Source organism: Brachyhypopomus gauderio, chromosome 10 (genome assembly GCF_052324685.1).
Source record: "Brachyhypopomus gauderio isolate BG-103 chromosome 10, BGAUD_0.2, whole genome shotgun sequence".
NCBI lineage: Eukaryota > Metazoa > Chordata > Actinopteri > Gymnotiformes > Hypopomidae > Brachyhypopomus > Brachyhypopomus gauderio.
In genome coordinates this window covers 13,395,182-13,416,740 of record NC_135220.1, presented here as the reverse complement: position 1 = coordinate 13,416,740, position 21,559 = coordinate 13,395,182, and the positions used below count along the sequence as shown (strand labels likewise).

Sequence of the window (21,559 nt, the reverse complement as noted above, 5' to 3'; positions counted from 1 at the left end):
TACATAAACCTGCCTACAGTCTTCTCCCTTGTCATTTGTCACACTCAGTCTTTAAAAACAAGGCAGAGAGAGGAAGCAAATAGGAAAAAAGTCCAACTCCACAGGAAGTGCTTCATTTTAACACCAATTTTACAAATTACAGATAATCTAGATGGGTTCTGGAATTAAAAAAACTGTCAGTGTATGATTGTTCTCTCTGGTAATATATTAATAAGAACATGCACGAGAAACATGTGAGAAACAACCTATTATTTGCCAAAACAAAACATAGCTGCCTGTACATAAATTACTCCAAAATGTGTTCATATTCACTGCATGACATCAAATCAAGAGAAATAAAAAATCTCTTTCAAAAATCTTATTTTTCAACACATTTTGTCAGTCCTGGCACTTCTGTGTGTTACCAGTGTCTTCACAAAGTTCAATGGCAGTACCTTATTATTATTATCAGAAATTGTTTGATTCAGTGTATAGTGAAGTGGGACAGGCGGTGGGTAAAGCCACACCCCTTTTGTCCCAAGCGGGCTTCTGTCTCCGCCCTCATTCTTGATCCATCCTCTCAGCTTCAACACCCTCTCTCATTTGAGCTAGCAACTTGCCAAACGTGCAGCATTATATGGGCTTTTATGGCCACTGGAGTTTTATAAACATGTCTGCAAATGAATCCGCGTTCAAATGATGTGCAGCAGCCAGGAACAGAGGTGCTTCTCTGTCAGCCTGATCTGTCTGAGTGACAGTGAGGTTGAAGAGGAGCTCCAGGTCTCCGAGCAGAAGCAACATCACGATCTCACTCTTCAAGTCAGCACGGAGACAACATCTGTCTCTCTCACCGTGGAGGATGGTAAGAAAAAAGGCTTGATACAAATTTCATTTAATGAGAAAGTTTTGATGTTCAGTTACTGTGACGTTACTTGAGTTGCAATATGCATAACAGTTTACATAGTTTGTCTATTGGCTTGATTCTGTGTGCCACAATTTTTATATATGTGGCAATGCTGTGTGTTATAAACAGTAATCTTAGTTTTGTATTGTACGTTGCATATGCACAGTGAAAGAAAAACACACACACACTCTCTCTATATAATATACAGTATATATATATATATATATATATATATATATATATATATATATATATATATATATATATAAATAAAGAAAGAGAGAGAGAGAGAGAGAGTGCACTGCTATGCTCTTAGAATTAGCCTATTTGTATTATACAATTATATTACAATCACTACGATTGTGTTCATGACATGTGGCCATAACCTTGTTTATGCGCACCCGACAGAAAGAGAGAGAGAGAGACAGACAGGGAGAGAGAGAGAGAGAGAGGGAGAGAGAGAGAGAGAGAGAGAGGTCTCTGTCCTCCGGTCCCTTCTCTCTTTATTCAGGTGTTCTGCACATTTCGCCCATGCCTTGCTGTGTGGTCCGGCCAGTGGCCGTGCTGACAAGCGGTGAGGATTTACAGCACTGCTGTGGAAGCTCAGGGCTGCGTGGCGGTTCTGCCCTGTGAACTCCAGCACTGCATGCACTACACTGTTTTCCTTGCCACGGTACACTGGTCCTGGCCGCCAGCGTGCTCCGCCTCCCGCCGCTCAAGATCAGATAGGGGCTCTTGCAATGTTCTGCACATACTGGCCCACACTACCTCAGAGCCTCCTGAGCCTCTCCTACTGTTTATTATGGTGTACATCGTCACAGAATTAATAGCCTGCCCATGGGCACAAAATCATCCATGGGAATTTGCCCAAGGGAATTATCTGGGGATTAGTGGTCTGTGAATCGTGAGCTTTATTGGCCATTTCACCATGTTTCTAAACACTTTGGCAGGTGATGGAGTGTGTGCCTTCAAATCCTCAATTACAAGGGAGATGGAGTGGTGTCGTGTTGGGGCTCAGTCGTTCCTCGTAACCACGGGCTGTACTAGCACCCTGCTGCGCTTCAGGACAAGGACAGGTGAGCCCTCCTGGTTTTTGCATTCCTTCATCCAGGTAATAAATGTAAATTAGTCGTCTTCCTCTCAGGTAATGGAGATTAAATCGTTAAGGTCCATGTGCTGGGCATCTGTTGAGGACCTGGGTTGCGCTCGCTGGATTAAGAGGAGAAATTGTCTCAGAACTCTATTTAGAAAAAGCAGCAGTTAGGCAACTGGAGGCAAAACAGAACCTATTACAATCAGCAAAGTTCATAAAACCTTCAGACTAGATGCAAGGACCCTTTAATGAAGGTCAGGTTTTTACGGTTCTTCATGCTCAATAGGTTGTTTCAGTACTTTGTGTGTAAGCCATACTTTGAAATGCTGAGATGTCTTACACCATCAAGGTGTCTGGCATGCAACCAAAAGACAGCGTCCCTCAATGACGCTGTTGGGACACAAAGTCATGAGACTCTTCAAAATGTCAACTGTTCCCTCAAACCCAGAGTTCCAGACCTTCTACAAAATGCTAAAGGCTTGGATCAGTAGTGGTGCGGAGACGTCAGCTTTTGATCGGAGGACAGACAACTCATCTGCCCATCAGTACTTTCAGGTACAGCTGTATTTCTGCTATAAAAGTCAAACATAGCGATACAGTTTGGATAGCTGTTGCTGCCTGCTGCAAACTATACATCACAGCGATGTAAAGGTCATAATCTGGAATATCTCTTGCAGTTTTATGGCTGTCTTTCGCAGCAGCAGAACTCGCTTCAGGATTTTCTGAGAACAGCAACATACCAAAAAGCCATTTTGCTGAATGAGGTTGACTTCAGAAACAAGGTAGGCTGGTTAGTGAACACATCTGAACTTTGTGGCACTTCCTGGGATGTTTATACACGTTTCTGTCTTCTGTCCATCTGTAGGTAGTGCTGGATGTAGGCTGTGGGACTGGAATCCTCTCATTTTTCGCCATACAGGCTGGAGCTAAGAAAGTGTATGCAGTGGAGGCCAGTTCTGTGGCCAGATATGCAGAAGTACACTATATTCCACAGATCACTACATTATTTCACCTCATTCTTTCTCTGCTCCTGTTGACAGAACATTGTCTCTTTCAGAATGTAAAATATTATAGAAAGAAAGAAAATAAAGCCCATGCTTGACAAATTACCCATTCTTCATCAGAAGACATATTGGCAAATTGTGTTTGCAAAACTATTTCACCATGTAGTGAGGTCATGAATGTTCCTTGGCAGACAAGGCCAAGACCAGGTTCTCAGACAATAAATCCCTCATCACTGTTAATATTACCTGTGTTGTCACACAGTTCCTCTTAAGCTCAGGGTCATAGCAATTGTTGAAACATGGTCACACATGGTGCCCATGTTCATCAGATTCTGAGTGCTAAATGGCTTATGGGCAGTTCAGGCATTTAGCTCAGGAACCCTGGTGTCTTGAAGGGTGTGTGTGTTGTGGTGGAAGGGAGGAGGAAAGGAAGTATATTTTCACGGATGGATGGATGTTTGCTCCACAGACATTCATTGTTTAAACGTCTTGATTTTCACTCATTTGGTAACACTTTTTTAGACTACTACCAGATGTGTTTCTCCTCCTTTGCAGGCTGTTGCAATAAATTAGCCAAGTACAGCTACTCGCCTTAGAAATGACACTATAGCACAGGCCCACTCTATTATGTTGTTAACTTGTGTGATCATTATCGACATGAACCATGTTTTTGTGCTCTATCTACCAGGTTTAGTGTGAGCATTCTAAAAATGCCTTATTATTATAATTGGGAACGTGGCATTAAAAGAATGTATACAGAAAAGTTACTGTTGCGAAAGAACGGGACAATGATTCCACAGTAATTGCTTAAAGGTTGTATTCTGATTCATTTACACTGGTGCTATACTTTGTTTGTGTGCGTGTCCAGTTACTAGTCAAAAGCAATGGCATGTCTGACCGGATCACTGTTCTGGCTGGAAAGATTGAAGAGGTTTCCTGCCCCGAAAAAGTGGACATCATCATCTCCGAACCCATTGGCTACATGCTCCTCAATGAGAGGATGCTGGAAAGTTATTTGTACTCCAAAAACTGGTTGAAGCCCAAAGGTTTGTGGATTATTTATAATCAGTAGTCCTTTGATATAGATTCAAAGAATAGCATTTATCATATAGATTAACCTTTATCATATAGATTTCTGTAACCTTAACCAACAACCACTTATTTATTCAGTCAATTTACTTTCTAATTTTACTGATTTATTTTGTCTTAGCTACTGTGCTGAATGGTGTTTGTCTGTCATCTTTCTTTCTTTTGACCAGGTATGATGTTCCCCACGTTCAGTGACATTCACCTGGCTCCCTTCACTGATGAACAGCTGTACCTGGAGCACCACGCTCGTTCCAGTTTCTGGTATAAAAGAAAAAACCCCACAAAAAACACCTGACCACTTCCACGGGCGATACTCTGTAGTCTTTGGTATTCCTGTCCTGCGCCCTTCCTGAATTTATGAGCAGGGGAAATATGAAAAGCCCCAGTACAAGACTCCCCGAGGGCCAATGTGGACCTGGACCATGTCACTGGTCATCTGAGTCATATCATAGATTAAAAGTACCATCTGCTTGTGAAGCCTTATTAATTGGAGGAGGCTGTACTATTATTTCTATTCCTCTTCCTTCCTGAATGTTGGGCTGCAAAGACATGCCTGTCTCCTAGCAGACCATACCTGTCTCCTAGCAGACCATTCCTGTCTCCTAGCAGACCATACCTGTCTCCTAGCAGACCATTCCTGTCTCCATCTGTCCAACCACAGCTCCTCTTACCATGGCTCCTGTGGCGGTTTGTGCTTTTGGTATGAATGTTATGTATAGTCACATCTATGAGGGTTTATTTCACGTCTCCCGCAGAGGTCTGTGTTTCAGCGACGCTGAGACGTGGCAGTCCGCCCACTACCCACACCCCGCGCACGGCGCCATGACCCGTGTTAAGCGGGCTTTCCACTACTGTGACATGCTCCAGTACAGTTCAGACCTGTCCCACAGCCAGGACTCAGCCTGCTCAGATCATCCCCAGCTCTCTCCTGCTATGCTTCAGTGCTATAGTTAACCAAGCAAAGTGCCGGGAGAATAATGCCAGTAATCTGAATCTTCTATTTCTTTTTTTTTTTATATAAAAATGAGTGGTTTCCCTTTACAGAGCTTCATTGTTTTTGGAACCCAAATTCCACCACCAGTTTTATAAATTTTATCTGTCAATGTAATTATCACCAGCTGTTTTATCTATGTTTAATGGATAATATTCAGCAATTCTGGCTCTTAATGCCTGCATGTAGATTTGATGTAATGTATTTGAAGAAGGCCATAAACAGTGTTTCTCCACTATAGTGCTGACAACTGCTTTTGAATCATAACCATAGAAACACTTTAGGGCAACTCTGCCTGCCCGTGCGAACTACTGTGTCACACGCTCAAGCTCTACTTGTCTGGACTCATCAAAGAAACCAAAATGAATCAAGAAGGAATGAGCTCTATGATGGTCTCAGTTTACTGTAGAAAACAGTTTTTAAATTGATATGTTAATGGTTTCCTGGCTGTAATGGTACAGGCTGATGGGACAAGGAGGCTCTCAGTGGTCCCTGAGCTGGGAAAATATTTTATGTGTGTCGTGCATGTCACGTCCTGTTTAACTGACATGGCCTGGTGGTTAGGAAACTGGTCTTGTGACCGGAGGATCGTGGGTTCGATCCCCAGACCTGAGGCCATGACTGAGGTGCCCTTGAGCAAGGCCCTTAACCCTCAATTGCTCACTTGTATAAAAAATGAGATAAAAATGTAAGTCGCTCTGGATAAGGGCGTCTGCCAAATGCCATAAATGTAAATGTAACTGTTGTATTGAGGCTTGTGATTAGCAACAAGCTGTTCCGTTGGTGTCCATAGATACTTGTGTCTCCTTCTGGGAGCTTGATACAGATCAGTATTTATAAGACGCAAATCATGATCAGCTTTCAGTCGATACGTGTCCAGCTGGAGTTTGACAGTATTTTAACTCCAAAGTCTTCCACATTGTTCAAGTGGAACCATGCTTGGCTACAGGAGACCGCTCATCGTAATAAATCACTTCTTTCCACTGCTTAAGTGTCCAAGTTTTAAGCTGCTCACACCACACCATGCCTTTCAGTGCTGCAGAGGTGGCAATTCAGTCATGTGGTGATGTTAGATGTTAGATTTAACAGCTGCCCTCGTGAGTGTCTGTCCCTGACAGTGAACTTGGCCGCCCCCAACTGCCAGGGCAGTTTGTCTTTACACATGATAATTTCATCCGCTCTATATGCCTTAGTGTGTTCATCATGATTGGTTATGTCATGATTCTACAGGCTCCAGACCAGTTTCTATGGGGTGAACCTGAGTGAACTCCATCCGAGTGCTGTGGATGAGTTCTTCAGACAACCAATAGTGGTGTGTTACTTTTTTCATACACACCTCATGCTTGCACTATATATATAGTGTATATTATATAAAATATAAACATATGATACTGGTCTTCCAGGACACTTTCGATATGCAGATCTTGATGGCCAGGTCTGTAAAATTCAGCATTAACTTCCTTCAAGCTAAGGAAGAGGACTTGCACAGGTAGGCGTTTAGATAAACACAGATGGTAATATTTCATTAGTGTGCTCGTAAGACATGCTTTAATATACTGATGTTCTGACTATGTGGTTCTGCAGGATGGAAATTCCCTTTGTCTTCAAATTGCTGCAGTCTGGACTGATTCATGGACTAGCGTTCTGGTTTGATGTAGCATTTGTAGGATCACGGTAAGAATTGGGTATTAAAGAGAAGTAGAATTAGAATGATCTACATCTGCATCGGCCATCTATCTCATAGGGTTTTATGTTCTAATCATTAATCCTTAATGTCTTCCAAAGGATGACAGTATGGCTGTCAACTGCCCCCCATGAGCCACTGTCTCATTGGTACCAGGTGCGCTGTCTTCTTCAGACACCCCTGTTTGGCAAAATGGGGCAGACACTGTCTGGACAGGTTCTACTGATTGCCAACAACAGGTATTACACAACAACAAACAGTGGCTCTCAGATTGAAGCTGGTGTTCTGTCAAGCTCTGATTCATTGTATTATTGTAATATATTCTAACTTATTGTCTCTTTTATTTGACAGACAAAGTTATGACATTCATATCACAGCCGTTGTTGATGAGTCTGGATTTAAATCAGGCAATACGCTGGATCTAAAAAATCCTTTCTTTCGGTAGGCTTCACAGAAACTCTTCCATGTATAATTAGCGGTCATCTCAGCTGATGAGCGGACGGTACCTTACAAAAGTTGTTTTACTGCCACCTGCTGGTTGTGAATGCTTACAAACTGCTATTGCTCAACCTACAAATCCCTGTACGTGTACGGTCCGGCTCCCACTTACTTCACTGAATTCCCTCTTACCTGCACCATATAATAATAATAATAATAATAATCTTTATTTGTATAGCACCTTTCATACATACAGGCAACTCAAAGTGCTTTACAGAATAAATTTAACAAATAAACATTAAAAGGAAGCAAATATAAGAAGACAAAAATAAAATGTTAAAATTAATTAAAGATGAAAAGGAAACAAACATAATAAAATAATGTAATAAAGTGACAAATTACAAAATAATAGACAACATAATGTAATAAAGTAAATAAGATGGCAAAACTTAAAATAATGAGAACAGACATAAGATGTAACTAAATAAAATAATGTAATAAAGAAAAGTAAATAAGATAACATTAAGATGGAAAACTATTAAAATAATTAGAACAGAGTTAGAGTTTCTTAACTAAAAGCAAATATTCTACCCGCTCACTCAGGTGTTCTAATGTTGGCCTGCTCTCCATTCCAGAGGTTTGATTGGTCAATAGGTGGTAGATCTTTTAGCGTCTTGGCCCCAAAATGATGGAATACCTTACTGCAGTCTCTCTGTCTTTGTCCTTCACCTTGCACCTTTATATCTGAATGTAAAATGCACATTTTCTCACATTTCCATTCTGTGATGTAATACTTAATGCTGTTTTGTTTGCCTGTGTGTTAAACATGGTTTTGTCTGTTTTGCCTGATGTCTTTTGATGTCTTATGTATCTGTGTCATCTGAGTTTGTTATCTGTTTAGTCTATGGAAGTGACCTTGAGTTTGAGGTTTTCTCCCTTTTTTCGTTCTGTTTATTTGCAAATGTACTGTACTGTAGAAAACCTTTGTTGGGTCCCTGTATGTAGGGTATTGGTCCTGTATGCTGCAGCCTAGTTGGTCATGTTCAGTGTGCTGCCATATTCGGATCACTTTAAAGGTTTCTGTGATCTCTTTCTTTCAGGTATGCTTGATTGACCGCTGTTCCTAACGTAAATGGACCGGAGAGACTGCTTTCCTTCCGTGACCGTCAGTGTCAAATAATCAGCCGTACTGCACTTTTTTTCATAAAAGTTTTCTACAGGAACTGTAATGCTTCGTATTCTTAACTGTGTACATGCCACAGTGTAAAACTGAAACAAATAAAGCGCAATGATTTCTGTACAGTTTATTCAACATGCGTGGGTTTATGTTGTTAAGCTATTATGTTGTTAAGCTATAGTCTATTTCAGTTTTCGAAACAGTGTGCTAAGGGAAATGATAAATTATAATACATCTAAACTTTTCAATGACCGAACTCCTTATATAGTCCACTTTACAGGGAACTAGCTCCATCATAATGCACATAGCTCAAATACGACCGTAAAACGACCAAGTGTCGCAAAATTTGTGAAATTCTTTACGACAATCGGCGCAGTGAAAGCCGTAAAGTGGTTTCTCTCGACACATGGGTAAGTTCGTAAACGTGTTGGATGTTAGTGGGTAAAATAGTAACATTACCTTCCGCTGTATTCGGAGTAGAATTAAAATCAGTAAGTTTTATAAATAGTGTTGCTTGTCATTTTTGGAAACTAACATATCAAGCCTGTGTCAAGAGGTTACTGACAAAGTTTATAAACGTGGCTAACTAGCAGTGCTAGCTAGCAACAGACCACTAGGAGAACTGCACGACTAGCTGTCTTAATATTAGCAGATGATTAAAATATTTTGTTCAGCTTAGCTTTTCAGCTCTATGTTAGAAAGCTAGCTGCCCGTCTGATCTAGAATAGCCATTTTTAGCTAAGTGAACTGTATAAGCTATCGAGCTACCTACTTACACGTTTCTACTTTTCAGTTCATACAGAATGGAGGCCAAGCCAAGGAAAAAGTCGTTCAACGGCAAAGAAGGAAAGAGACCTGCATTCAAGGGGAAAGGTAACTGTAGTTAGCAGATAATTCACATAATAATGTAAACAACATAGTTAGGTTACATAATTTACATCCACAGCTAGAGATGTGTAACTGCAGTGGTACAGAAGACATGGATTAAAGCTAATGTTAAATCCTGAGTTCAGAATGCAAAAACAAACAGTAAAACGATCAGTTTAATACTGTAAATGAACGCTTATGCCTTATTATTTTACTCTTAAACCCTCTATTAATGGTTCATCTCTGGTATTAAAGATGTTTTAGGTAAGGCAGCATCTAAAAGAAAAATGAAGGAGAGTGAATTAGAAATGGCAGTGTCTACATAGTGTGTTTTTTTGTACTTGCTTGTAAAAGCTTTCAAATGTTGAAGGGTGCTTTAATAGGGACAAATAATTGACAATTTTACTTATTTACATATTGCATGTGTGTAGGGTTAATGACTATGTAAGTATGCATGTGTTTATGTTGTGATTTTAGGCAGACCAGAGGGGAAACCTGGTAAACGTCTTTTCAAACCTCGCATCTCTGACAAAAAGACTTTTGTGAAATCAGGAAGAACAGCAGGACAACAGAAATTCTTCAAGCAAAGGCCAACAGGTGGCAGGTTTGCAAAAAAGAGGAAAATTTCTGAAGCAGATGTAAAAATCGAAGAAGGTATATATATATATATATTAATGCTTATTCATTTTTTAATAGTGTAGTTCTGCGTCAGTTTGTTAAGGTCAGGCCATAGATTTTGGCTTTCTTACCCTTATTTTGAACTGTCCAGGCACAGAACCAAAGAAACCCAAGTGGAATGAGTTCAAACAAAAAAAGAAGGAGTTAAAACAGAACCGCCAGTTGAATGACAGGAAGGATACTTACCATATCATCAGCAAAGCCAAACAAGTGTGGGAAGTGGTCAGAAGGTGAGAGGACGTTCCTGGTTTCATTCCGTCAGGGACGTAGATGTCACATAGCTAATTCACTTGCTTCTAGTTTTACTCAACAGTAACATGGGTATTTATTTATTTGCTCCAAATTGCGATATTGGGGCTGTTATTTAAGTACATTTTACCCAAGAAGGCAAAGCAGTTGAATAAGTGTAAATGTTATTTTTGTGTGCGTTTTTGGGATACAGAAAAGACTGTGACAAAGAAAAAAGAATAAAGTTAATGAAGGAACTGCACCACCTTGTGGACGGAAAGATTAAGACAGTAAGTAGTTTTTTTAACCCCAATATTATCAGTTATCAGTGGAAGCTCTGAGAAGACCAAGTTCATCTACATAGGCAGAACAGAATTCAAACCTGGAACACTATGGACACCACAAGGTGTTTTCCAAGTAAGACCATAAGACTTCATCTTGTTTGCTTTGCGATGGTTTTTTCACCTTTTCTTCTAGATTGCATTTGCTCATGACTCCACTCGAGTGCTTCAGTGCTTCATACAGTTTGGGAGTGAAAAGCAAAGAGAAGAGATCTTCAATGAACTCAAGGGTTGGTCTTCATTTCACTCTGACTTTAGCTCTGCATTACATCTATATTTCGAGCACTTGAAAGTATTCAAAATGTTCTTGCATTCTTTCCTCAGATCACGTAGTGGAGTTGAGTAAATCCAAATATGCTAAAAACATCGTAAAGAAATTTTTAATGTATGGGTAAGTCGCCATCATTTACTATATGGTTACCATCTTAAAGCCCAAAGAGAGAGGTTAGCATGGGTTGTGCTAGCTGTGTTGCATCAGTTTTTATAATGGTGTGTTGGTGTGTGTTCATTTTGGCATGGTAACATAGTCAGAGGATGGGAATCTTGAGTACTGTACTGTCACTGCAGGACATTTTTCCATGTCATCCATGTGATAAGAAGTCGAATAAAAGAGGCTGACCTCCACAAAGCAAAATATGAATGTAAAATCCTTCTTTATGAATACATAGAATGATATGCCTTGCTTTGTCTAATTTTTTACTTCAAATTTGCTTATTGGCATAATAATTCTTTGGTCATGTCTTTGTTCAGTCATGACACTATTCGGTAGTTGGTGATGAACAGCTCTTGTGAATTTAATGTTAGTCTACCACCACCCTGGCATGGCCAAACAATGTTCTGATCATGTTCTGTACGGGCATCATTGAGGACACATGGCCAGGAGCTCCTAAGTACCAGAAGTCAGGGCAGGATCACCTGGCAACAACAACAAAAAATAAATAAATAGAAAAACTTTTGCTAAACTTTTTTAGATTTTGACATTTTGCAGCTTTAATTCCAGCCCTTTCTGCCTAGTCGTAAGTCATGTGGTCTCATGTATGCTCCCCGGCGTCGTTCCTCAGGAACAAGCAGCAGGTAGGGGAGGTGATGGTGGCCTTTAAGGGGAAGGTGAGGAAGATGCTGAGACACTCCGACGCCTCGTCCGTGGTGGAGTACGCCTACAACGACAAGGCCGTCCTCTCCCAGAGACTCATGCTCACCGAGGAGCTCTATGGCAACACATTCCAATTCTGTAAGGTGTGGATGTGCCTCGGCTCCTTCTTTGGCAGGAGCATTTAAATTCCATGTGTTGTGTTGGTCTTGAAATTGCTGCATTAGTGACTGGGCACCTTGTGGGGATTTGGATTAACGCCAAGATTTGTTTCCAGTCCACAGTGTGTCCTACATTAGAGAAGGTTCTGGAGAGCAGTCCAGATAAACTTGAGAACATCATGGAAGAAATGAAACAAATCCTCACCCCTATGGCACAGAAGTGAGTACCCCCCCCCCCCCCCCCCCCCCCCCCCATATAGATCTATGTGAATGCTTAGAATTTCACAAAATGTGGGTCCCCATCAGTGCCTGAAATACTTGTTTTCCCTGAACAGAGAAGCTGTCGTGAAACATTCCCTCGTGCACAAAGTGTTCCTCGACTTCTTCCTCCACGCTCCAGCCAAGCAGAGAGCCGTAAGTGTGCCGCCTGCTGAATAGCTCTTGAAAATGACATTGCGTCTCCTGCAACACGCCAACGCTGCCCGTCGCACTAGCACGCCCGTGACCCCACCACCCTGTCCTCTGTCCCTGCAGGAGATGATCGAGTCCATAAGGGAGTCGGTGGTGTACATGGCGCACACGCACGACGGGGCTCGCGTGGCCATGCACTGCCTGTGGCACGGCACAGCCAAGGTGAGACTCCATCATGGTCGCTCCTGTGAGCTGGGGGCGGTGGGTGAAGGTTGCAGCCTTGCACTGTAATGCTGCATGCTTCTGAACACCTGCACGCTCTGTGTTTCAGGACAGGAAGGTTATCGTGAAAACCATGAAGACGTATATTACAAAGTTTGCGACGGTAGGCGATTGGAATTTTTATACAGTGCCATAAGAAAATGTGTTTGTATGGGGGGGCGTATATAAATGTGTTTGTGTTTGTATGGGGGGCGTATATAAATGTGTTTGTGTTTGTATAGGGGGCGTATATAAATGTGTTTGTGTTTGTATGGGGGGCATATATAAATGTGTTTGTGTTTGTATGAGGGGCGTATATAAATGTGTTTGTGTTTGTATAGGGGGCGTATATAAATGTGTTTGTGTTTGTATAGGGGGCGTATATAAATGTGTTTGTATGGGGGGCGTATATAAATGTGTTTGTGTTTGTATAGGGGGCGTATATAAATGTGTTTGTGTTTGTATGAGGGGCGTATATATTCTGGGCTGTTCTTTGTTTAATGAGCTGATGTCGTGTATTGCAGGGTGACTACGCACACCTGGTTCTCCTTGCAGCCTTTGACTGTATCGATGACACCAAACTGGTGAAACAAGTAATTATTTCAGTGAGTGCTTCAGATTGCCTTCTGTTCTTAATCCTTTAGCTGTGAGTGCCATCTGGACCCTGTGGAACTTTAAGTGGTGTCGGAGTTTTAAAAGACTCTCATGAGGACTTGAGATCCAGTAATGTTCTAATGAGCCTATCTCATTAACATGTTTTTAAGATTAGAAGTCTCAGATGTATTATGTTGGGGATTAAACTATAAAAGGCAGTAGATGTACTAAACTGTGTCTTAACCATCAGGGCACATTACATTTTAAGTCCCAAACCAGGTATCAGATGTTGAGTGTCTGGTATTGATCCTGGTGCTGCGGTGTATTGACAAGTTCCTCCCTTTCTTGTCCAGGAGCTGATCAGTTCCCTGCCTGAAGTCATCAGCAATAAACATGGCAAGAAGGTGCTGCTGTACCTGCTCAGTCCCCGAGATCCCGCCCACCTCTTACCTGAAATCATTCAGCTGTTGGAGAAAGGAGACGGCAACGCCCACAGGTGGGTGCCAGTCAGGTTGTGCTACAGGCCTGTTCACTGCAACCTGCCGATGGTTCTGTGACCAGCTCGGCCTTCTCTAGTCAAAGAACGTAGACGGCACGATAATGTTTTTTCTGATGCTGATTTTGTAACTGTAATCTGCAGTAGAATTATTGTCTATTGATCTGATATATACTTATCTTTTGAAAATGAATTTTTGAATTGTTGTTTTTTTTTTTTTTTTTTTTTTAAACAAGAGAGTTAGTAAAAGGAACAAATACCCATCTAATAGTACCATGCTAAAAATGCTTTTAAAAAATTTCTTCCCCGCAGGAAGAAATACATGGTGAAAAATGTCACGCATCTTTTTCCTTTTGAATTAAGCAATTTGTAATGGTTCAAGCTTGAATTCTTCATTCTCAGATTAGGCTCATTCTTTTTCCTGCCAGTGTGCCGATATATCCCGATCCTGATGGTTGTGTAATAGGGATATTTTGCCAAGTCAAAAGAAAATTCCCAACCTATTCTTGTAGTAGGTATGGGATTAGTTAGAACTACATGCATGTAGACATCTGACCAACACGCCTATAGAAACTTGTAGGACATCCTATTTCAAAACCATGGGCATTAATAAGGGAATTGAAGCACACACCCCATTCTGGGAAGGCTTTCCATAAGAATTTGGGTTGTGTCTGTGGGAATTGTGTATATCCAGTCAAAAGAACATTTGTGAGATGTTGTTGAGCAGAAGTTTCCATTCATCTCCAAAGTGTTGAGTGGGGTTGAGGTCAGGGCTCTGTGCAGGCCCCTGCTCTGCCTATACACACATGTCTTTATGAGCTTCACTCATGCTGCAATAGGACAGGGTCTTCTCCAGATAGTTCCCATATTGCTAAAAATAATTGTCAAAAAAATTGTCTGCAAAATGTAGCATTACCATCAACCTTTATTGGAGATAAAGGTCCTTTTATCAAATCCAGAGGAATAGCACCAGACCATAATCCCTCCTTCACCAGACTTGACTGTTGGCACTACGCGTTCTGGCATATAGCATCCACTAAAGTCTGATTCATGAGCCTTACTAGTGAAGTATGATTAGTCACTCCAGGGAACACACTTCCAGAGCTCCAGAGTCTAGTACTGGTGCATTTTACACCACTCTAGTGCTTTGTCATTGTGCATTGAGATGTTTGGCTGGTGTTCAGCTGCTCTTCTGTGCAAACCTGTTACAGTGAAACTCCCAACACACAGTTCTTGGGCTCACGTTGTTTGCAGAGGCAATTTGGAACTCTGTAGTTGCGTTAAAGAGATGTGCTTGGCTTGTTAATCTGTTGGCTCGTTGAAGCCTGTCTCCTTCCTCACGAAGGCCAGAGGGGGTGGTGATGCTCACTTCTGCGTCCCGTTGTCCTCTCCTGTAGCAAGAAGGACGTGGCGTTGAGACGGCGTGAGCTCCTGGAGGCCGTGTCCCCTCCACTCCTAAAGCATCTGAGTGAGAACGCCCACGCCATGGTGATGGACAAGGCCAGCAGCGTGGCTGTCAGCAACATCCTGGGCACTGCCATCGGTGACCTCCGACCTGCCATGGAAGCTGTGGCCCAGCTGGCTTCTGAGGACTTTGTGCCTGGCGGTGTGGAGGGCCAGGTGAGGCCTGCTTGTTTACTTACTTATTTAAAAGTATTTGTGTATTTCATTTGAATCTGTACACTGCATATTGACGTTTTAAGAACTTTTTGTCAAAAAAAAAAAAAAAGTGTTTGGGCTTCCAGATAAACTTTTAAATGCTGTTTTATTTTAAAATTGGTTTTACATTTTGAACTGAATTTTGCCCACGCCACATTTTTTGAAGCCACATAAATGGTCATGGGAGCGTCCGTCAGTGTGCTGACTATTTTGGGCTTCCCTCTGTCGTCTCCTCGGGCCAGCGGTTGTCTGATGATGTGCATTCAAGCGAATGTGTTCATCAGTCCGGGAATTACTGGTGGGGCAATTTGTGTCTGTCAAAACCAGGACACACTTCAGTCTGTTATGTTCGTTTGCTTGGCTGCAGTCTGACCAGTTCAATTCTCTCTCTCTCTCTCTCTCTCTGTCTCTCTCCTCTAGCTGCACGTGGCTGAGCACCCAGCAGGTCACCTTGTGCTGAAATGGCTAATTGAGCAGGACACCAAGATGAAGGCAGCCGAGCGAGAAGGTAAGTGCTCGTCTCCGCGGTCTCTCCCTACATCAGCTGTGCTCTGGCTTTGGAAGGACAATAACTTGGACAAAAGAAAATCTTAGAGTAGCAGCTAAATATCTGCCACAAGCATCACTGAAAGATTATTAGCAAAGGTCATCAAGATGTAGAGTTGGTTTAAAATGACACACAGCCTATGCTTTTTTTTTTTTTTTTATGTATTTTGTTTGCATTGTAATTGTGTTCATTTGATCTTTTGTGGGTTTACAGAACGTTTCTCCAGAATTCTGCTAGAGACAGTGGGCTTAAAAAAGCTGAAGACGTGGACTTCAGCCAACCGGGGGGCCATTGTCCTGTCCTGGTGAGTGACTCTTCATGGGCTTTTGTTGTTCTCCAACCCCCACCCCTCATATATTCATTTGTTTAATTGTTATTGATTAAATGCTAATAGATACTTTTTTTTTTAATCTTACATAGTTGGGTTCATACCCATTGGGCAAGACACATCCACTACCTGATCATCACATAGTAAAACAATATGCACTGCTGAAATGTTACCAAAACCATCCAAATATTGAAAGGAGCTCTCTGCCACATTCAGTCGACCACAGCTCAAACCATGTAATTCATATTAAAAAAAGCCCCCAGAGCATCACAAAGACTCCTTTCACAGGAGATTTCTTGCCGTTCCTTCAGGCCAGCCATCTCACAAAGCATTTTTATTGTAAAGAGGAATTCCACCGCACTTTGCCCGCTTGTGCGCCTGCCTTATGCTTGTGCATGCTCGTATGCTAATGAGGCCTATCCAGCCACTCCCTCCTCCCATTGGCCTATCCAGCCACTCCCTCCTCCCATTGGCCTATCCAGCCACTCCCTCCTCCCATCAGCCCCGCGGGGATGACTTCACTCCCCCATGACCTCTCGCTCATCATTGGGTCAATGTTTTGTTCCACCGCCCCCCACCACACTCCTCCCTGGGCTTTGTGCATGACCTCTTCTAATCTCCCTAAGACTTTAAGCACTGAGGAGATTTGTCTGTTTGCTTCTGCACACTCGGACCTGGACAATACAGGCCATTTTATTAAAGCCAGGGAATGTGCTTTAACATTTAAAATTTGAGTTAAATTTAGTTTTATGAGTTAAATGAGTTTTATTTGGTGATAAACAACAGTGGGCTAGACCATTAAAAACTGATTATTTAGTAACTCATTGGGAATCAAGTAACGTAAAAAAAAAACACATTAATGTCATGCACGTGTTTCATCTGTACTTTCCAGGGATGCCAGACTAGCTCAGATCAGAAACCCCCCCCACCCCAGTTAACAGTGGAATTTTTCCACAGCTGTATTTCAGTTCAAAGCAAACCACGGCCTCTGATCATACAATGGCTTGTTAGTATTTCTCTGGTTTCAGCTGGTGCTTGTCTCTCTCCCCCCACAGTCTCCTCCAGAGTGCCGATGAAGACACTGCAGCGGAGGTGAAGGTTGCTTTACGCTCCATTCTGCCTAAACTACAAAAAATCCAAACTTCAAAAGGAATTGAAGCTCTTTTGGAAAAACTGTCATAAGCCACATGGGTTCTGTCAGACCCTGCACACCTATATACTGCATCTCACCAGTGCTGGACACAGTCGGTCATCACCCAGGGAGGCGTTTATCAGAGTACTGGTTTAATTTTCTCAGTCAAACCAGCCCTTACAGTGTGTTGGTGTAGAGAAAAAACATTGGAATGGTATTTGTATAAGTACCAAATACATTATTGTTCTGAAATAAAAGCTGTGTTTTATATTTAAAAATGCAATTTAGCCAACTTAGCAAGCTGTTCCTTAATCTTAACCTCATTATAACATGAACTGTTTTACCCAAAATAGACCTTACATTGTTACGACATGAAAGATGTAGTATTAAAAGAAAAGCATGTGTGTGAAATGGTTTTTGTAATCGTTGGATCATTTTAACAGCCAGAATGCAACAAAAAGGTATCTAAGCGCCCAAAAGGTACATTTGATTACACGTGGATTGTGTACATTTATTTCCTTCCTTGGCCCTGATCCCTGCTAAATTCCTAACGTTCAGTCTTGTTTGGAGGTATTTACTGAGAGAGGAAGAGGACGTGTTTTCTAGGAAATTAATTTTGTTGTCCCATTACACCTCCATCTGTCTTCTCAGAGTGGACCTGCTATGAGGAAATGCAGCTTCATCCCTGTGTGATATTTCCTGAGACACCGACATCCTTGTGTTCAAGGGTGAATGGTTTAAGCAAATCTGCTTGTATAAGCATTTGTTTTTTAATGGCATGTTTATTTGGTCTGAGTCTTGACTGTTGCCAAGTGACTCATTTTTTGTGCATGAACATGACCATTGAAACCATTTTCTCCTTGTCTTAGTATGATTTTTTTCTTTACATTTTTGTTAGGCATTTGTGTTTTTGATTCTTTTTTTTTTTTTTAGGTGTTTTGGGTCTTGGTCTTTCTTAAATGGATGATGGTTATTTAGAAAAAAGTTGCCATGCGCTTTATTTGTGGCATTTGTACAACCTGTTCTTATTGTCCTTATTGCGACACCAGAGGCAGGCTGGACATTTTGTCCTATAGCTACATTTAGTAAATTGAGTATACAAGTTATGGAATGTTTTGAGTAACTTGAGTATTCCTGTTATGAAATGTTCATATTCAAAAAACATTACACAAGTAAAAATTGCTAAAAATGTTAATAATGAACATTAATGAAGTAGGACTCCCATCTGGGGTTAAAGAAGGAGCAAGTCAATTGTGAGCTCAGCCCCATTGCATCATGGGTTTTAGTGATCAAGTGACCCTTCCTAGCGGTGAGGTTCAATTTGTGACTGCTGTTCCTTTTTGAACGTTTTACTCAGTGGAAACAAGTAGACTTAACCATAGTTCTTTCTAGTTAAAACATCGTCATTTCCCTTTCACATGCTTTCATCCTCTTCTGCATGGAACATGTTGATCTCTTCCAGAGAATTTAATTTACGTCATGTGGTGTGTGAGGGACACCACCGTTACGTAGTGCATCAGTGGCAGTAGAAGGACGCTGGAGGACTATCCTTTGCAGCACTCTGCGAACTTCTTGATTGCTCTCTTGGCAAACCTCACCTTGCCTCGAGCTTTCACACTGGACGTGTATTCATGAGACTTGAGCTTGGAGTAGTAGTCCGAGAACTTGTTGTACAATATGGAGATCGGCATGCCGTTCAGGATGATCCCAAATGAAATGCAGGTGAACGCAAAGATCCTACCAAGGGGGGTCTCTGGAAACATGTCGCCATACCCCACTGTGGAGATGCTGACCTGTAGAAGAAGAGTGTCGATTTAACAAACATGAAGTGAACATAGCCACTTGCATTTAAACACATACAATTAGTAAATTCTTACTTGCTCTTAAAGGTAAATGTCCAATGACTGGAAATGTTAGAAAATGGACCACCGCATGACCTCAATGCCTTTGAGAGGCAGATGTTTAAGAGCATTATATTATAAATATACAAAAGCGAAGCAATAGGATTGTGCTCCAAATTGGCATGGTCACTACTGAGATTATTTATAGGTGATGCTGATACGAGCAGTGTCCTAACCACAGTGCTGGTTCAGCCTTCCTCAGTACAGCACCTGCATCACAGCAAGCAGAAACTGGTCCCTACTTGGAATTTAGAATTTGTGTCTCATTACGTAACACGGAATAGTAGAACTGTTGTGTGTCGGTTTGATTGATGTATTATGAAAGACTCTAAGAGGAACCTGAACAAGCTGGTTATTGTTCTTCGTTCAGTACTTCTGGGCCACAATGCAGAGAACAAAAATGCACTTACAGCTGCCCACCACCATGCGTGGGGTATGCTCGTGAAGTTAGTTTTGGGAACATCGTGCTCCACAGTGTAGACCATGGCCGAGAAGGTGAAGATTCCCATTGCGATGAAGAGGAAGAGGCAGCCCACCTGCTGGTAGCACTGGCGCAGCGTGAAGCCGAACGCTCGGAGTCCCGTGGAGTGGCGCGCCAGTTTCAGGATGCGGAAGATTCGCATGAGACGCATGATACGCAGTACTTGTCCGACTTTTCCCACCCGTCCCACCCTCTCGATGTCGGAGCCATGCTTATGGAGGTCCTCGTCCTCGAAGCATTCCAGGACCATCTGCAGGTACAACGGCAAGATGGCGATCAGATCCACCGTGTTGAGCACGCTCCTACCGAAACGCCTGAGGTCTGGCGTGGACACAAGTCTCAGAAGGTATTCCACGGTGAAAAACGCAATGCAGAAGGTCTCCACGTACTCGCCGTAGGTCTTCCCGCTGAGCTGTCCAGTCGCCGTTTTATACTGCATCTGCTCCACCGTGTTCAGGGTCATGGCAACCAGCGACACGAGCACGAAGAAGCTAGAGGCGACAGCCATGAGCTTGGCCGTGACGGAGGAGAAGGGCTTCTCCATGAGGTTCCAGATATTGCGGCGAGCATGCCCAAAAGCCATCCCCCTGAACAGCTCCTCGTTTTCCTCCACCTCGATCTCTGCCTGCAGCTCCCGTTGCACCTTCAACTGGTCGTTCAGCTCGTCTTGCCGTTCTTCGAAGGAGATGCGACAGCAGCGATGGGTATTCTTGATCCGAACACCCCAGTAGTTGATCTCCTCCAGAAAATTGCGAGGACACAGCTCATCATTGATCCAGAGAACCCCAGTTCTGTAGAAATTAAAAATGTTGTGGAAGACATCTGGATCCCGGTCAAAGAAAAACTCATTATTCTGGACGGTATAATCATCACAGAGGTCGAGCTTTCTGTTGTGGTCTGTGTATGTTGCAAGACGACCAATCCTCGTCTTGGGATATTTAGCAGCCACTCTATAGGAGATCTGGTAAACTTTACCTCCTACGTTAATATTTAGCATGTAGTTCTCAACTGGAGGCGGAAGCTTCAGAGATGTGTGAACAAGTTGAATGTCATCAACATCGTCATCATCGTTTTCATCAAGGTCATAGATATCCCGACCAAGTTCCTGCATTGAATTCCATCTTTTCAGAAGGCTTTGTTGTGTGAATGAGAGTTCATCCTCTTCTGTGGAGTCGCTAACAGAAAGGCCAATATCACCAAGTTTATAACCAGGATAGAGGCTTTGCCTCCGGCTATTAAGGTTAGACATGGTCGTGTCTTTTCATGCGGGCAAACGAATGATTGTTCAGGGTGAAAGTAGTGCTGCGTGTGTCCCAGAACACCATAGAAGATGGATTCTGGCACACCAATGGGAAGCAGCACTTCATCTAGATGTTGCTGACTGAGGATCTGTATGCTTAACGGTTTAAACAATTATCTCCCCACCCTGATGCCTTTCAAATGCCTTTCATTCACAAATCTCTTCCACAATAGACTACAGGTATTACTCCATCTGCTATACAGAAGATTGGACTTTTTTTGGAATCAATCTTTTGATCAAGAATTTGTATACCTACATTATGAAATCACATTTTCATGGATTAAGAACAAAAAGAGCAAGATAAGGAGACCTGTAAACTAGCCAGCAGCTTGATGTTGGGATCGAATTGTAAGCTTGTAAAAGAAACGACTGAACCACTACAGTCGCTAGTGTCACTTAAACATGGCTCCCAATACACCTGCATGCAGATCTTGCATTTCACATCACATGCATCTGTCAGCAGGGAATATCTGGGCAAACAGGGTTATGATGATCAAAACCCCCCCCAATGCACACAAGCCCTTGAACATAAATGCCATTATTCTAAACTAATCGCAATTAACAAGACCGCTAAACATTTCACAAAATCTTCATCTCATTGCACACCCACATTAATCTGGATTAGGCACCACTTGAGCCAGAAGAGTTTACTACATGTGAAGTTTAGTCAAGAACCTGCACTGTCTGTGACCAGAACACTACCAGCACAAACATTGTCTCCATTT

The 21,559-nt window shown here is 42.1% G+C and overlaps 3 protein-coding genes across 5 annotated transcripts; 2 read left to right on the top strand and 1 right to left on the bottom strand.

Annotated features, from left to right (window-relative positions):
- Positions 1 to 550: 550 nt before the first annotated feature.
- carm1l (coactivator-associated arginine methyltransferase 1, like) lies at positions 551 to 8,482 on the top strand. The gene is made up of 13 exons (XM_077019633.1): positions 551 to 841; positions 1,834 to 1,959; positions 2,425 to 2,531; positions 2,654 to 2,758; positions 2,842 to 2,952; positions 3,849 to 4,026; positions 4,240 to 4,330; positions 6,291 to 6,372; positions 6,464 to 6,549; positions 6,645 to 6,734; positions 6,846 to 6,983; positions 7,096 to 7,185; positions 8,283 to 8,482. The coding sequence occupies exons 1-13, from the start codon at positions 676 to 678 to the stop codon at positions 8,290 to 8,292; spliced, it is 1,380 nt and encodes a 459-aa protein (XP_076875748.1). The 5' UTR covers positions 551 to 675; the 3' UTR covers positions 8,293 to 8,482.
- Positions 8,483 to 8,669: 187 nt separating this feature from the next.
- pum3 (pumilio RNA-binding family member 3) lies at positions 8,670 to 18,004 on the top strand. Of its 3 annotated transcripts, none has more exons than XM_077019632.1 (18): positions 8,670 to 8,769; positions 9,153 to 9,232; positions 9,704 to 9,880; positions 9,996 to 10,134; positions 10,347 to 10,422; positions 10,610 to 10,703; positions 10,798 to 10,810; positions 11,535 to 11,709; positions 11,841 to 11,944; positions 12,060 to 12,138; positions 12,259 to 12,357; positions 12,467 to 12,520; positions 12,921 to 13,001; positions 13,344 to 13,486; positions 14,884 to 15,106; positions 15,566 to 15,653; positions 15,906 to 15,996; positions 17,076 to 18,004. In XM_077019632.1, exons 2-18 carry the CDS (start codon positions 9,163 to 9,165, stop codon positions 17,200 to 17,202), a joined length of 1,833 nt encoding a protein of 610 aa, XP_076875747.1. In that variant the 5' UTR covers positions 8,670 to 8,769; positions 9,153 to 9,162; the 3' UTR covers positions 17,203 to 18,004. The 3 variants fall into 3 exon arrangements, with proteins under 3 accessions (XP_076875747.1, XP_076875745.1, XP_076875746.1); XM_077019630.1 differs by having other exon boundaries at positions 8,671 to 8,769; positions 10,798 to 10,864; XM_077019631.1 differs by lacking the exon at positions 8,670 to 8,769 and adding an exon at positions 8,772 to 8,850 and having other exon boundaries at positions 10,798 to 10,864.
- Positions 18,005 to 18,696: 692 nt separating this feature from the next.
- Positions 18,697 to 20,660, bottom strand: kcnv2a (potassium channel, subfamily V, member 2a). Its single transcript, XM_077018310.1, has 2 exons — positions 19,464 to 20,660; positions 18,697 to 18,945 (listed from the first exon to the last, which is right to left on the bottom strand). Exons 1-2 carry the CDS (start codon positions 20,643 to 20,645, stop codon positions 18,697 to 18,699), a joined length of 1,431 nt encoding a protein of 476 aa, XP_076874425.1. The 5' UTR covers positions 20,646 to 20,660.
- Positions 20,661 to 21,559: the final 899 nt, after the last annotated feature.